Source organism: Rhinopithecus roxellana, chromosome 8, assembly GCF_007565055.1.
Source record: "Rhinopithecus roxellana isolate Shanxi Qingling chromosome 8, ASM756505v1, whole genome shotgun sequence".
Taxonomy (NCBI): Eukaryota; Metazoa; Chordata; class Mammalia; order Primates; family Cercopithecidae; genus Rhinopithecus; species Rhinopithecus roxellana.
In genome coordinates, this window is record NC_044556.1 from 91,688,947 (window position 1) to 91,702,017 (window position 13,071).

The window sequence follows — 13,071 nt, forward strand, 5'->3', positions numbered from 1 at the left end:
GACGATGTTCAGTTCTCGCTGGTTTCCCTCCTCCGATCCCTGCAGGCGTTCCTGAGGGGGTCGGAGACTTGCCTCCTGGGGTGGCCTTGCCGCTGGAGTCCAACCTGGCCTTCATGAACGGCGTGAGCTTCACCAAAGGCTGCTACATCGGCCAGGAGCTGACAGCCCGCACCCACCACATGGGCGTCATCCGCAAGCGCCTCTTCCCTGTCAGGTTCTTGGACCCCCTTCCTGCCAGTGGCGTCACCCCCGGTGCCACGGTGCTGACTGCATCAGGACAGACTGTGGGCAAGTTCAGGGCCGGCCAGGGCAACGTGGGGCTGGCCCTGCTGTGGTCAGAGAAGATCAAGGGTCCTCTGCACATCAGAGCCTCTGAGGGTGCTCAGGTGGCCTTAGCTGCATCAGTGCCAGACTGGTGGCCTACGGTCTCCAAGTAGCCCGAAGCCTTGGCTGGTGCAGGCTGATGGGGAGGCTGGGACCTGGGGCCTCTGTCCTCTGTCGGGGGTCTTCCCATCCTGTCTGTCTGCTGTGCCTACTGGGTGGGAGCCCTGGTTCCCATCTGGGAAAGTCCCCCTGCCTGGCCCCACCCATGCTCAAGGGCCCCAGGGCCCCAGGCACGTGGGTTGTTTTCTCGCTGGGCTTCCTGTGGCCCCAGAGGAGCCCACTGTGTGAGTGCTGAGCTCCAGGTGGCGCCGGGCCCCAATTGTGGCTCCACACAGGGTTGTCTGGGAGGATGGGACAGTGTCTCTGGCCAGCACTGGCAGCTTCTGTGCCTTGCACCCCACTCTGCCCAGCATGAGCCTCATGGGGGCTTGGTCCCTGTGCCTGAAAGCTGGGCAGTGTCCGGGGTCTACAGGCTGGGGCTCGGGCTTTGGGAGTTGTTTCACCGTGCTTGTTTCCAGCATGTCTCAGGGTGGGCTTGTGTATGGTCTAGAGGGGTCTGGGACATTGGATCAGGTGGCATGTGGGTTTCTGTGCATGGAGGAGCACACAGGGCTGAGCCACCAGCTATCCCATGCTGGAGGCTTGTGGAAGGCTGTGCCCATTGTCCATGTTTCCCCACCTCTGTTCCTCCTCAGAGCCCTCCAGGAGCGTGGGGTGGGGCCAGCACAGGGCTCAGGAACCAGCAGGGCAGAGTTCTGCATGTGTGTGCTGGGTTTCGGCATAGCCTGTGTTTGCAGTGAGAGTGACTTGCTGTCAGTTGTGGGGTACAGCCTCCTCTTCACCCACTGGCTTCCCCCTTCCCACTGAAGTGTGAGCTCCATGTTTCAGGGCATCTATTAAAGAGTGAGCCACAAGCAGCCCCTTGGGAGCTCTGGTTTCATTTGGGGGAGAGGGAGGCGGGGGCTTAGTTTCTGGGATCTGGCTGACTGGACCCCGGGAACAGCTGTCCCTTGAGAATGCCTAGACCTACCAGATGAAGCACTTGGCATGGCTGCAGGCCAGCAGGGTAGGCCTCAGAGGCCCAGGCTGGGCGTGTGGGTGCCGAGTCTGCAAAGGACAGCCCCATGGCTGTGAGCTGTCGGCTGCAGGGCACAGGGCCTGGGGCGCAGGCATTTGGGCCACCAAGCTGGACCTTCGGGCGGTCACGGAGGGCCAAGCAGGCAGGGAGCCTGTGCAGCCATCCTAGAGGGCCACAGGTGCTCTCTAGAAATCTTCAGCCATGGCGGTTTTGGGGCCGGGGTCTAAAGGCGGCTCTGAGCTGCAGTGTAGTTTGCCATCACCCCGGAGAAGGGTGTAGAGTGGATGCACAGGAGGAAGTGGCTGTAGCTGAAGGGAAGAGGAAGGCTGTCCAGTCCCACCTGCTGTGGTAAGCTCTCCTGTGGGCAAGGAAACAACTAGGTGGCTCTGACCCCTGGGGTCCTGAGAGCCGGTGGCCTTCAGCCCCTCTTGGACAGGTCATGCTCTGGAAGCCCCCAGTGCAGGATGGATTCCAGACCAGCATCCCTGCAACCTTTCCAGCCCCACCGGCTGCTGCTTTAAACTGGCATGGAGACATTTGATCAGCTTCCCGGCCAGTTTTCTCTCCAGCTCAGCCAGGAGTGGGTGCCTGTGGCCCGTGTCACCAAGAGCTGGTGTCTCCTGCATGAGGGGCATGCACCCCTGGAATGAGGGTCTGTGCCTCAAGCTCAAAGTGCCCTGGCTCCCTTATCTGCCTGAGGTTGCCTGGCGTTCCCAGCAGGACCTCCTTAAGTGCTGCAGCATCTGGGAGCATCCTAGCCTGTCCCATGGGTGTGGCCGGGTGGTGAGCCAGGAAGGAAGCACGCCACTCCAGAGTGAGGTGCTGCCTGAGCCATCCTGTGCCCCCTCAGTGTCTTCAGGTCTCTGCAGGTGTCAGGATCTCAAAATACTTGGTTCATATCAAACACATTCCGTGTTCTTCTGTGTCCTTTTTTTTTTTTTTTTGAGATGGAGTCTTGCTCTGTTGCCCAGGCTGGAGTGCAGTGGCATGATCTCGGCTCACTGCAAGCTCCGCCTCCCAGGTTCCAGTGATTTTCCTGCCTCAGCCTCCTGGGTAGCTGGGACTACAGGCACATGCCCCATGCCTGGCTAATTTTTGTATTTTTAGTAGTGACAGGGTTTCACCATGTTGGCCAGGATGGTCTCGATTACAGGCGTGAGCCACTGTGCCCAGCCTTTTCTGTGTCTTTACAAAGGAAAGTATCAGTCAACAAAAGAGCCCCTCTGTCATACAAACCAAATCAGTTTTCACGAAAATGTCCTTAATCCTCTCAGAAAGGCCTGGCCTTTAGGACCTTGGAAGCAGGCCGTAAAGCGCATCAGCAGGGTCAGAGCTTTGCGTTCAGGAACACTGGGATTTGCTGAGAGCTGGTGCAGCCGCTCCAAAACTGCATACTGCTCTTCTGTCTGCTTTAGTTTGTGTTGTAAAAACGTAGGAAGTTAGCGCGCGCATGTGTGTGTGTGTGTGTGTGAATTCAAGGCATAAGGTACAGTTGTGTTATGTGGGTATAGTGCATGGTGGTGCAGTCTGGGCTTCTTACCTTCACCTCTCCTGCCACCCCTCATTAAGAGTCCTTCATGTCCGCCTTCTACCTTCCACTTTCTGAGCCCACATTGTCTGTTGGGCAGCTCCTGCTTATGAGTCAGGACATGTGGTGTTTGACTCTGTTTCTGAGTTGTTTTACTTAACACAGTGTGTAGTGCATCTTTAAGAAAGCATGCTTTTATTTTCTTTTCAAAGCCAGATAAGGTTGGGTATGGTGGCTCATGACAGTGATCTTTGGGAGGCTGAGGCAGGAGGATTGCTTGAGCCCAGGAGTTTGAGAGCAGCCTGGGCAACATATCAAGACTCTGTCTCTTAAAAAAAAAAAAAAGTTAGCCAGGTATGGTGGAGCCCAGGAGGTTGAGGCTGCAGTGAGCTGTGATTGTGCCACTGCACTCCAGCCTGGGCAACAGAGCAAGACCCTGTCTTAAAACAAAGAAAGAATAAAAAAGAAGTTGCAGTTGGTAGTATTTCCAGAGCCCAGCAGACAGTGTAGAAACTGTGAGAAACCCACCTCCAAATCAGGCCTTTGGTAGAAAACATCCTAAGAAGTATACGTTCATTGTAAAATCATCATCATCATCATCATCTTCTAATCCCCAAGGAGACAAGCTCCCTGTTCTGTGTTCTTGTATGAGACGGTCAGTCAAGTGCAGCCTGAGAGGAGAGGCAGGAGCCCAGGAGGGCTTCTGCCAGACCTTTCCTGGCGCTTCCCCAGGAAATGCAAGGTAGGGCAGGTGTGCGGCCGGCGAGCTGGAGTGATTTCCATGGGCTCCAAGCTGTAGAAGTGGTCCCTGGCTGCCTGAGTGCTCTGGCTAGATAGAGGTGGGCTCTGGACTGATGAGGTTGCATCACAGAGGCCTGTACCCAGCTGGGCCCTTATCTGTAAGGATTGGCTGGTCTGGGAGGGGCAGGCTCCCAGCCAGAAGGTGGAATTTTTTTTTTTTTTTTTTTTTTTTTTAAATGAGACTGCCATAAAACAGAGAAAGTTTTTTTTTTTTTTTTTTTAAGTTATCAAAACATCCTAAGGTACAGGAAAGAAATTGTAAACACACACACACACACAGTACCATAAACAAGGCCCAGCAGAAAGACATACAGAAGTACACACACCAATATTCTGATCCTAGAGTAAGCAGACACATCACATGGAATGAGGATGTTTAAATATATTTAAAGATATTATGCACAGGAAGCACGAGACTATAAAAATGATCAAGCATATTAAAAAGAGAACTTGTTGAAATAAAAATAGAATATTCTAAAAAATAATCCATGGTGTGTTTCCTGAAGAGTTGGGAACTATTTGAAGAAATGACCCCAAAGTGCAGCACAGAAAGAGAGCTGGAAAATATAAGATGGGATAAGAGACAGGAAAACGGAGAATTTAGTATGGCATCCGCAATTTACGAGTAATTCCAGAAGGAGGGGAAAGAGAATATGGGGTGGAGGCAAGTATTCAGAGAAATACGGCTGAGAACTTTCCCAAACCGACAGGAGCCCCTGCTCCTTAGGTTCTGGAATCCAGTGGCTCCCAAGCAGCATAGTTAAGAAGCTCTACCAAACAGTCATGTCTTGGTGAAAGTACAGAACCTCATGACAGAGATCTTGAAAGAAAGCAGAAAAGAAAGAGATTATCTGGAAAGAAGAAAATAAGTGGTTTATTAAAAGCAACAGTGGAAGCCAGAAAGAAAGTAAATAGTATCTTCAAAGTCCTGGGAGAAAATAGTGATAGCCTAGAATTGTGTACCCAGAAAAATCCATCTTTCAAGAATGAGTTTGTATTTCTGTGGGGTCAGTGGTGATATCCCCTTTATCATTTTTTATTGCATCTATTTGATTCCTCTCTCTTTTTTTCTTTATTAGCCTTGCTAGCGGTCTGTCAATTTTGTTGATCTTTTCAAAAAACCAACTCCTGGATTCATTGATTTTTTGGAGGGTTTTTTGTGTCTCTATCTCCTTCAGTTCTGCTCTGATCTTAGTTATTTCTTGCCTTCTGCTAGCTTTTGAATGTGATTGCTCTTGCCTCTCTAGTTCTTTTAATTGTGATGTTAGAGTGTCAATTTTAGATCTTTCCTGCTTTCTCTTGTGGGCATTTAGTGCTATAAATTTCCCTCTACACACTGCTTTAAATGTGTCCCAGAGATTCTGGTATGTTGTATCTTTGTTCTCATTGGTTTCAAAGAACATCTTTATTTCCGCTTTCATTTCGTTATGTACCCAGTAGTCATTCAGGAGCAGGTTGTTCAGTTTCCATGTAGTTGAGCGGTTTTGATTGAGTTTCTTAGTCCTGAGTTCTAGTTTGATTGCACTGTGGTCTGAGAGACAGTTTGTTATAATTTCTGTTCTTTTACATTTGCTGAGGAGTGCTTTACTTCCAATTATGTGGTCAATTTTGGAATAAGTGCGATGTGGTGCTGAGAAGAAAAAGAGTATGGCAATTCCTCAAGGATCTAGAACTAGATGTACCATATGACCCAGCCATCCCACTACTGGGTATATACCCAAAGGATTATAAATTAGTCTACTACAAAGACACATGTACACGTATGTTTATTGCGGCACTATTCACAATAGCAAAGACTTGGAATCAACCCAAATGTCCATCTGTGACAGACTGGATTAAGAAAATGTGGCACATATACACCATGGAATACTATGCAGCCATAAAAAAGGATGAGTTTGCGTCCTTTGTAGGGACATGAATGCAGCTGGAAACCATCATTCTTAGCAAACTATCACAAGAAGAGAAAACCAAACACCGCATGTTCTCACTCATAGGTGGGAACTGAACAATGAGATCACTTGGACTCGGGAAGGGGAACATCACACACTGGGGTCTATCATGGGGAGGGGGGAGGGGGGAGGAGGGAGGGATTGCATTGGGGAGTTATACATGATATAAATGATGAATTGATGGGTGCTGACGAGTTGATGGGTGCAGCACACCAACATGGCATAAGTATACATATGTAACAAACCTGCACGTTATGCACATGTACCCTAGAACTTAAAGTATAATAAAAAAAAAAAAAAAAAAAAAAAAAAAAAAAAAAAAAGAATGAGGGGCCAGGCACAGTGGCTTGTGTCTGTATTCCCAGCACTTTGGGAGACTGAGGCAGGTGGATCACCTGAGGTCTGGAGTTCAAGACCAGCCTGACCAACATGGTGAAACCCTGTCTCTACTAAAAACACAAAAATTAGCTGGGCATGGTGGCATATGCCTGTAATCCCAGCTACTCGGGAGGCTGAGGCAGGAGAATCGCTTGAACCCAGGAGGCAGAGGTTGCAGTGAGCCAAGATTGTGCCATTGCACTCCAGTCTGGGCAATAGAATGAGACTCTGTCTCAAAAAAGAAAAAAAAAAGAGAACTAAAGGCATTTTCATACCAGGAAACCACCCTCGCTCCTGAGTTTGCTGCCAGCAGAGCCTAAAGCATCTAAGGCATGTTTGGGCTTCTGGCAAGGGATCCTGTGGGGAAGCTGGTGATGGAAGAAGGAATGAATAGGCAGGAGGGTAGATTTGTGGGCATGTCTAAAACACCACATCTAGAAGCTTCTACTTAGAATACCTACTTTTGGAGTTTATAAAAAAGATGCCACATGTGAGTTGGGAGAGAGGTGCGCAAACCTACAGTGTTTTATAGTCCTTCTACTGGTCAGAAGGAGGGCATGGACACTGACTTAAGCATCTGTTACTAGGCTTATCAAAGTTTTCAGATAATCTCTAAAAGAATGGAAATGTATCTTCCAAACTATAGAGGGAAGACCATGGAATTTAAAAGCCAGTCCTTCAAGGAGAAACGAACAAACTCACAATTGTAGTTGGGAGTTTTTTTTTTTTTTTGAGACAGGGTCTCACTCTTGCCCAGGCTGAAGTGGAGTGGCATAAACACAGCTCACTATAGCCTCAACCTCCTGGGCTCAGGTGATCCTCCTGCCTCAGCCTCGTGAGTAGCAGGAACTACAGGTGTGAGTCATCACACTCGACTAATTTTTTTTTTCTTTTCTTTTCTTTTTTTAACTTTTTGTAGAAATGGGGGTCTCACTACATTGCCCAGGCTGGTCTTGAATTTCTGGGCTCAGGTGATCTTCCCACCTCCACCTCCTGAGTAGCTGGGACCACAGGGGCATGCTAATTTTTAAAATTTTTTGTTTTTAAATGCTGGTCTTCAACTCCTGTCCGCAAGTAGCTGGGATTGGGGCATGAGGCACTGTGCCAACTTCATGTTGAAATTGAATTGCCATTCTAACAGTGTTAAGAGATGAGGCCTGTAAGAGGTGATTGGCCTGTGAGGGCTCCACTCTCAAGGGTGGAGTTAATGTTATGAAAGGGTGAGTTTAGCCCACTTGTGTCTCTCTTGCCCTCCAGTGTTCAAAGCACCATCTTGGAGGCAGAATTCCCAAGTCTGCCAGCTCCTGAACCTTGGACTTTCCGATCTCCAGAACTGTGAGCCAATAAACTTCTGTTCCTTATAAATGAGTCAGCCTCAGGTATTCTCTTGTAGCAGCACAAATGGAGGCAGACACTTCCTTTACCAATCCCATGGGAGGCCCACTCCTGTGAGCTGCCTCCAGCTCCCCAGGCCACAGACTCCATCAGACCTCACCTGGAGCTGTTTCTGTCTCATCTGGAAGCTCTCCCACTCCTCTGCCAGCCTGGGCATCTCCACCCAATATGAGTGATGGTGGCTGATTCCCTTGCTTTAGCAATCTGGGAATAAGGAGTGTTTGCCTGTTCTCATTCAGGGGTCTCTGCATCTCCATACTTGCACAGATTGTGTGTACATACATTTTCCGGTCTTTCTGGTAAACCCCTGGGGTGGAACTCTGGGCCACAGGGCAGGAAAGCTCAGTGTTGCTAGGAACTGCCAGACATTTTCCCAGAATGAGTGCAGCATTTACATTCCCACCAGAAATGTGCCAGGTTTCTGTCGTCCTGCGTCCTCGACAGCACTTGGTGCTGTAGGTCTTCTTAGTTTCCATTTAGAGATTTAGTGTTTAAGTTTTGAACATCTTGGGTGAACGCCTTGATTTGGGAAAAGTGAGGAGAAGGGTCTGTCTGGCTATGGGCTGTGGAGACCCAGGGCAGTGCTCCATGTGCCAACCCTGGGGCAGGGAGCCCAAGCTAGGACTGTGACTGGGCTGTGGGCACCTGGCCATCTCCAGTGTCCCCGTCTTTCATTTCCCTGGCAATGATGCTAGCTTAGTTTGTGCACACTGGCATTTGTGGGAGAAATGAAGGATTACTTAATACATTTTGTTTTATGTCAGACTCTCTCACAGTGAGAAGTTCTCAGGGACAATAATAGCAGGGGATCCTGCTGAGGAAAAACTGGGAGATGGCTGAGCTCTGGTCCATCTTTCATTGATTGATTCATTTCTTCATTCATTCAACCGTGTATTGAATGCTTACAGCCAATGAAAATAAAATACACGGTATATTTTATTGCTACAGGCTCTATGGTGAAAAATGAAGCAGGAAAGCTGGACGGGATTTGTGTGGTGGGGACAGGGTGTGTGTGGTGGGGACTGTGTGCGGTGGGGACAGGGTGTGTGTGGTGGGGACAGGGTGTGTGGTGGGGACAGGGTGTTTGTGGTGGAGACGGGGTGTAGTGGGGACTGTGTGTGGTCGGGACAGGATGAGTGTGGTGGGGACGGGGCGTGTGTGGTGGGGATGGGGTGAGTGTGGTGGGGACGGGGTGTGTGTGGTGGGGACGGGGTGTGGTGGGATGGGGTGTGTGGTGGGGATGGGTTGTGTATGGTGGGGACGGGGTGTGTGTGGGGGATGGGGTGTGTGTGTGGGGGATGGGGTGTGTGTGGGGGGGACAGGGTGTGTGGGGGGGACAGGGTGTGTGGTGGGTGGAGTGTTTGAGGTGGAGACAGGGATGGGGCGTATGAGGGCACTGGAGGTATGGATAGCGGTTGGATGCCCAGCTGGGGGTAGGCAGAATGTCATTGGTATTTTGATAGGGATTGCATCGAATCTGTAAATTGTTTGGGCTAGTACTGCCATTTTAACAATATTAATTCTTCCAATCCATCATCAGGGAATATCTTCCCATTATTTGGTATCCCCTTCAGTTTCTTTCGTCAGTGTTTTATAGTTTTCCTTGTATAGATCTTTCACTTTGGTAAAATCAGTTCCTAGGTATGTTATGTTCTTTGTAGCTGTTATTATCCATGGGATTGTTTTCTTGATTTCTTTTTCAGATTGTTTGCTGTTGGCCATGCTTCATGTGGAGATAATTTTTGTATAAGGTGCAAGGTTTAGGCTGAGGTTCACTTTTTCCCTTTTGTGACTGTTTAGTTGCTCTGGCACCATTTGTTGAAAGGGCTGCCATTCTCCACTGCATTGGAGCTGCACCTTTACAGAAAGGAATCAGTCTTGCATATTTGAGGGAGCTTTTTCTGGCCTCTATTCTGTCCCATTGATGTGTGTGTCAGTCCCTCAGTGGATGCCACACTGCCCTGTTTCTGTGGCTGTGTACGGTAGAAAGACTCACCAGCAGGTACAGCAATTCCTCCCACTTCCTTCTTTTCTTTCAAAATGATTTTAGCTGCTGGGGGTGGTGGTGGCTCACGCCTGTAACCCCAGCATTTTGGGAGGCTGAGGCAGGTAGATTGCTTGAGCCCAGGAGTTCAAGAGCAGCCTGGCCAACATAGTGAGACCCCATCTCTACAAAAAGAATACAACAAAAACAATAAAAATTCGCCTGGCATGGTGGCAAACACCTGTAGTCCCAGCTTCTTAGGAGGCTGAGGTGGGAGAATCGCTTGAGCCTGGGAGGTCAAGGCTGCAGTGAGCCAAGATTGCGCCACTACACTCCAGCCTGGGTGACAGAGTGAGACCCTGCCTCAGGAAAAACAAACAAACAAAAAACCTAGAAACAAAAAAATAAATAGTTTTAGCAACTGCTGTGCCTGTGCCTTTCCATATAAGTTCTAGAAGTAGCTTGTCTATATCCATGAAAACCCTTGCTGGAATTGTGATAGGAATTGAATTAAGTGTGTAGATCCTTTTGGGGAGCACTGGCTTATTCTGTGAAATGGGCGATAGTCATGGCCCCTCGTGGCTCCCGTGTGGCCCCGGTGGAATCCCAAGATTCATGACACGGTCTTCCTTTTCTTTTAGGCTCCGATTCTTGAAGTGCTACCAGATAGGCAGCATCCCTATGGGGTCCTTGCCAACAGAGCCCCTCTGTGACCATATTTTGGTCTTTAGGTAAGAAAAGACTGGGGCTGTGTGGCCGTGGCTGAACTAGAGTGCCACAGGGCTTCAACAACTCTCAGGACGTCCTCTGGATCCCTGTGGCCTATGTCCTGGCCACGTGCCCCAGAGTTGGTCCTCATGCCTCATGGCCCTGCTTATTATTTCTGCATTGGGAGAGCCAACCTGTGGGGCCCAGGCAGTGTGGGCATGATCACCCAGCATTCAGATCAGGGACAATAACAGGCATGGCCATGGTCCAGCAGAGGACCAACAGTTACAGCTGGGAGAATTAATTTAATGTGAACCCTGATCTTCCTCCCCTGACCCTTCTGAGAAATCTCAGAGCAGCGTCTTCTGAACCAGTGGCTTCTCTGGTTCATTTTGCTGTGATACAACAGGATGGGCTTCCTGGGCATGAGTCCCGGACATGAGTCCCAGGCATTTGGCTGCATTTCTGAGGCTGTGGTCACCAGGGAGCAGCCATGTTCTCTCGACGAGTCCCTGCAAGTCAGAGCCCAGCTTTGTGGTCTCAGCTCACTTGGGGTCACTTGAGGTGGCCTCTGGGTGGCGACACCCAAGTGCCCTTGAGAACGGAGCCCTCTGTGTCCAATGGTGACCATGGGGTGGCATTGAACAGAGGCGTGTCCCATGTGCCTGGCTGGAATGCAAGAAGAAGGGTTCTCAGAATTGATGAAATATGAGAAATGAATTTAAAAAATTTTTATTTTAAAAATTATGGTGAAATACACACAAAAAGTACCCTTTTAAACCATGTTTAAATGTCTCATTCAGTGGTATTCAGTACATTCACGTGGTTGTGCAGCCACCACCCATCTCTAGACCTCCTTTGTCTTCCCAGCCTGAAACTGTTCCCATCAAACGCCAACTCCCCATACCCTCCTCAGCCCCTGGAACCACCATTCTCTCTTCTGCCCCGTGACTGTGACGACTCCAGGGGCCTCTTATGAGTGGAATCACATGGGATTTGTCCTTTTGTGTCTGCTGCATTTCATTCAGCATGTTGTTGTTATAGCCTGTGTCACCATCTCCTTCCTTTTCAAGTATTCCATCATGTGGATGGCCCGGATTGTGTTTATCCATTCATCTGTGGGTAAACACGTGGGTTATTTCCACCTTTGGTTACTGTGAATAGTGGTGCTGTAAACATGGGTGTGTAAATATCTCTTCAAGACCCTGCTTTCCATTCTTCTGGGCAAGGCTGGGCATGTTGGCTCACACGTGTAATCCCAATGCTTTGGGAGGCTGAGATGGGCAGACCACTTGAGGCCAGGAGTTTGAGACCAGCCCAGGCAGCATAGTAAGACCCCCATCACTACAAAAATAAAATGAAATTCCTCTGGATATCTATCCAGAAGTGGAATGGCTGGATTATGGAGTTTTGAGGAACCTCCATCCTGTTTTTCATGATAGCTGCAGCATTTTACATTCCCAGCAACAGTGTACAAGCATTCCCGTTTCTCCACATCCTTGCCAACACTTGTTATTTTCTGCTTTTGGATGCTGGACATCCTAATGGATATGAGGTAATTTCTCTTTTATTTTATTTTATTTTATTTTATTATTATTACTCTTTGAGCCTGGGTCTCACACTTATCGCCCAGGCTGGAGTGCAACCTCTGCCTCCCAGGTTCCTGCCTCAGCCTCCCGACTATCTGGGATTACAGGCGTGCACCACCATGCCTGGCTAATTTTTGTATTTTTAGTAGAGACAGGGTTTCACCATGTGGCCAGGCTGGTCTCAAACTTCTGAGCTCGAGCTCACCTGCCTCAGCCTCCCAAAGTGTTGGTATTAACAGGCGTGAGCCACTGTGCCCGGCCTGGTACAAGGTAATTTCTCATTGTGGTTTGATTTGCATTTCTCTAGTTATTATGTTGAGCACCTTCCCATGTACTTTTTGGTTGGTTGTGTGTTTTCTCTGAAGAAGTGTTTATTTGAGTCGTTTGCCCGTTTTGAGATCAGATTGCGTGTCATTTTGTTTATCCATTCATCTGATGCCTGGGCTGCTTCCACCTCGTGTCCATTGTGAGAAGTGCTGCTCACATCACCTGGGTGGACAGACAGTTCATTCTGTTTTCAAGTAGTCACTGACAGTGTTGCAACTGGCCCTCCTCACAGCGTCGCAACGTACTTGAGGCCAAATCCAACCAGCCCAGGAAGGACCCCCGGGTGGGGGCCCATAGGGTGCTGGGTCTGCAGTCTCCACTGTGGGTCAGGGCAGGGGTACTGTTCAGAAACTGTCCTTAGTGGAGGAAAATGACGCTTTTTTTCCCTGCAGGCCCCAGTAAGCATTCTGCTGCAGAGAATGGAGGGCTGGCTGAGCCTGGGTGGGCTGTCCCACTGCGAGGGGATTCCAAGAGGTGAGGGTTTGCATTCCTCCTGCGGACACACAGCCTGCGGGCACACGGCCTGCGGGCACATGGCCTGTGGACACATGGCCTGCGGCCCGGGTGCCAGGTGGACGCGTCAGCAGAGGCTTTTCTTGGATTTAATGTCCCGACTGGGAATGGGTTGAGCCCCCTCTGTGTATTGGCCACACCTATTCCTTTCCTGTCGCAGGCCTTTCCAAGTCCCTTGTCCGTCTTGCTGATTTTGTAGGCATTATCTGTGTATCCTTGTCAATTCTATGTATTGCCTGTATTTTCTGTCAGTGTGAGGCTTGTCTTTCACTTTCTTTAATGGTGTCTTTTGGGACAGGAGTTTTTAATTCCAATGCAGTGAACTTTTATTTATTTTTCTAAAGGTTTGTGCTTTTTGTGCCTTGCCTAAAAATTCCTTCCCCGCCCTGATCTCATGATACTAACTTCTAAGACTTCTGTAGTTATACCTTTCTATT

At 49.2% G+C, this 13,071-nt stretch overlaps 1 protein-coding gene across 5 annotated transcripts in view; it reads left to right on the top strand.

Annotated features, from left to right (window-relative positions):
* The window catches only part of IBA57 (iron-sulfur cluster assembly factor IBA57), a 33,248-nt gene that overhangs the window by 15,040 nt on the left and 5,137 nt on the right, over positions 1-13,071 (top strand). The window contains exons 3-4 of one of the 5 annotated variants that reach the window (XR_004058670.1): positions 46-214; positions 12,514-12,595. Coding sequence is in view for 4 of the 5 variants with exons in the window: in XM_030935334.1 (XP_030791194.1) it covers positions 46-437 (392 nt within the window). In the remaining variant the exon portion in view is untranslated. Of the gene's footprint in view, positions 1-45; positions 1,302-10,138; positions 10,229-12,513; positions 12,596-13,071 lie in introns of those variants that run through there. The other 4 variants (XM_030935337.1, XM_030935334.1, XM_030935336.1 and 1 more) reach the window with 4 other exon arrangements.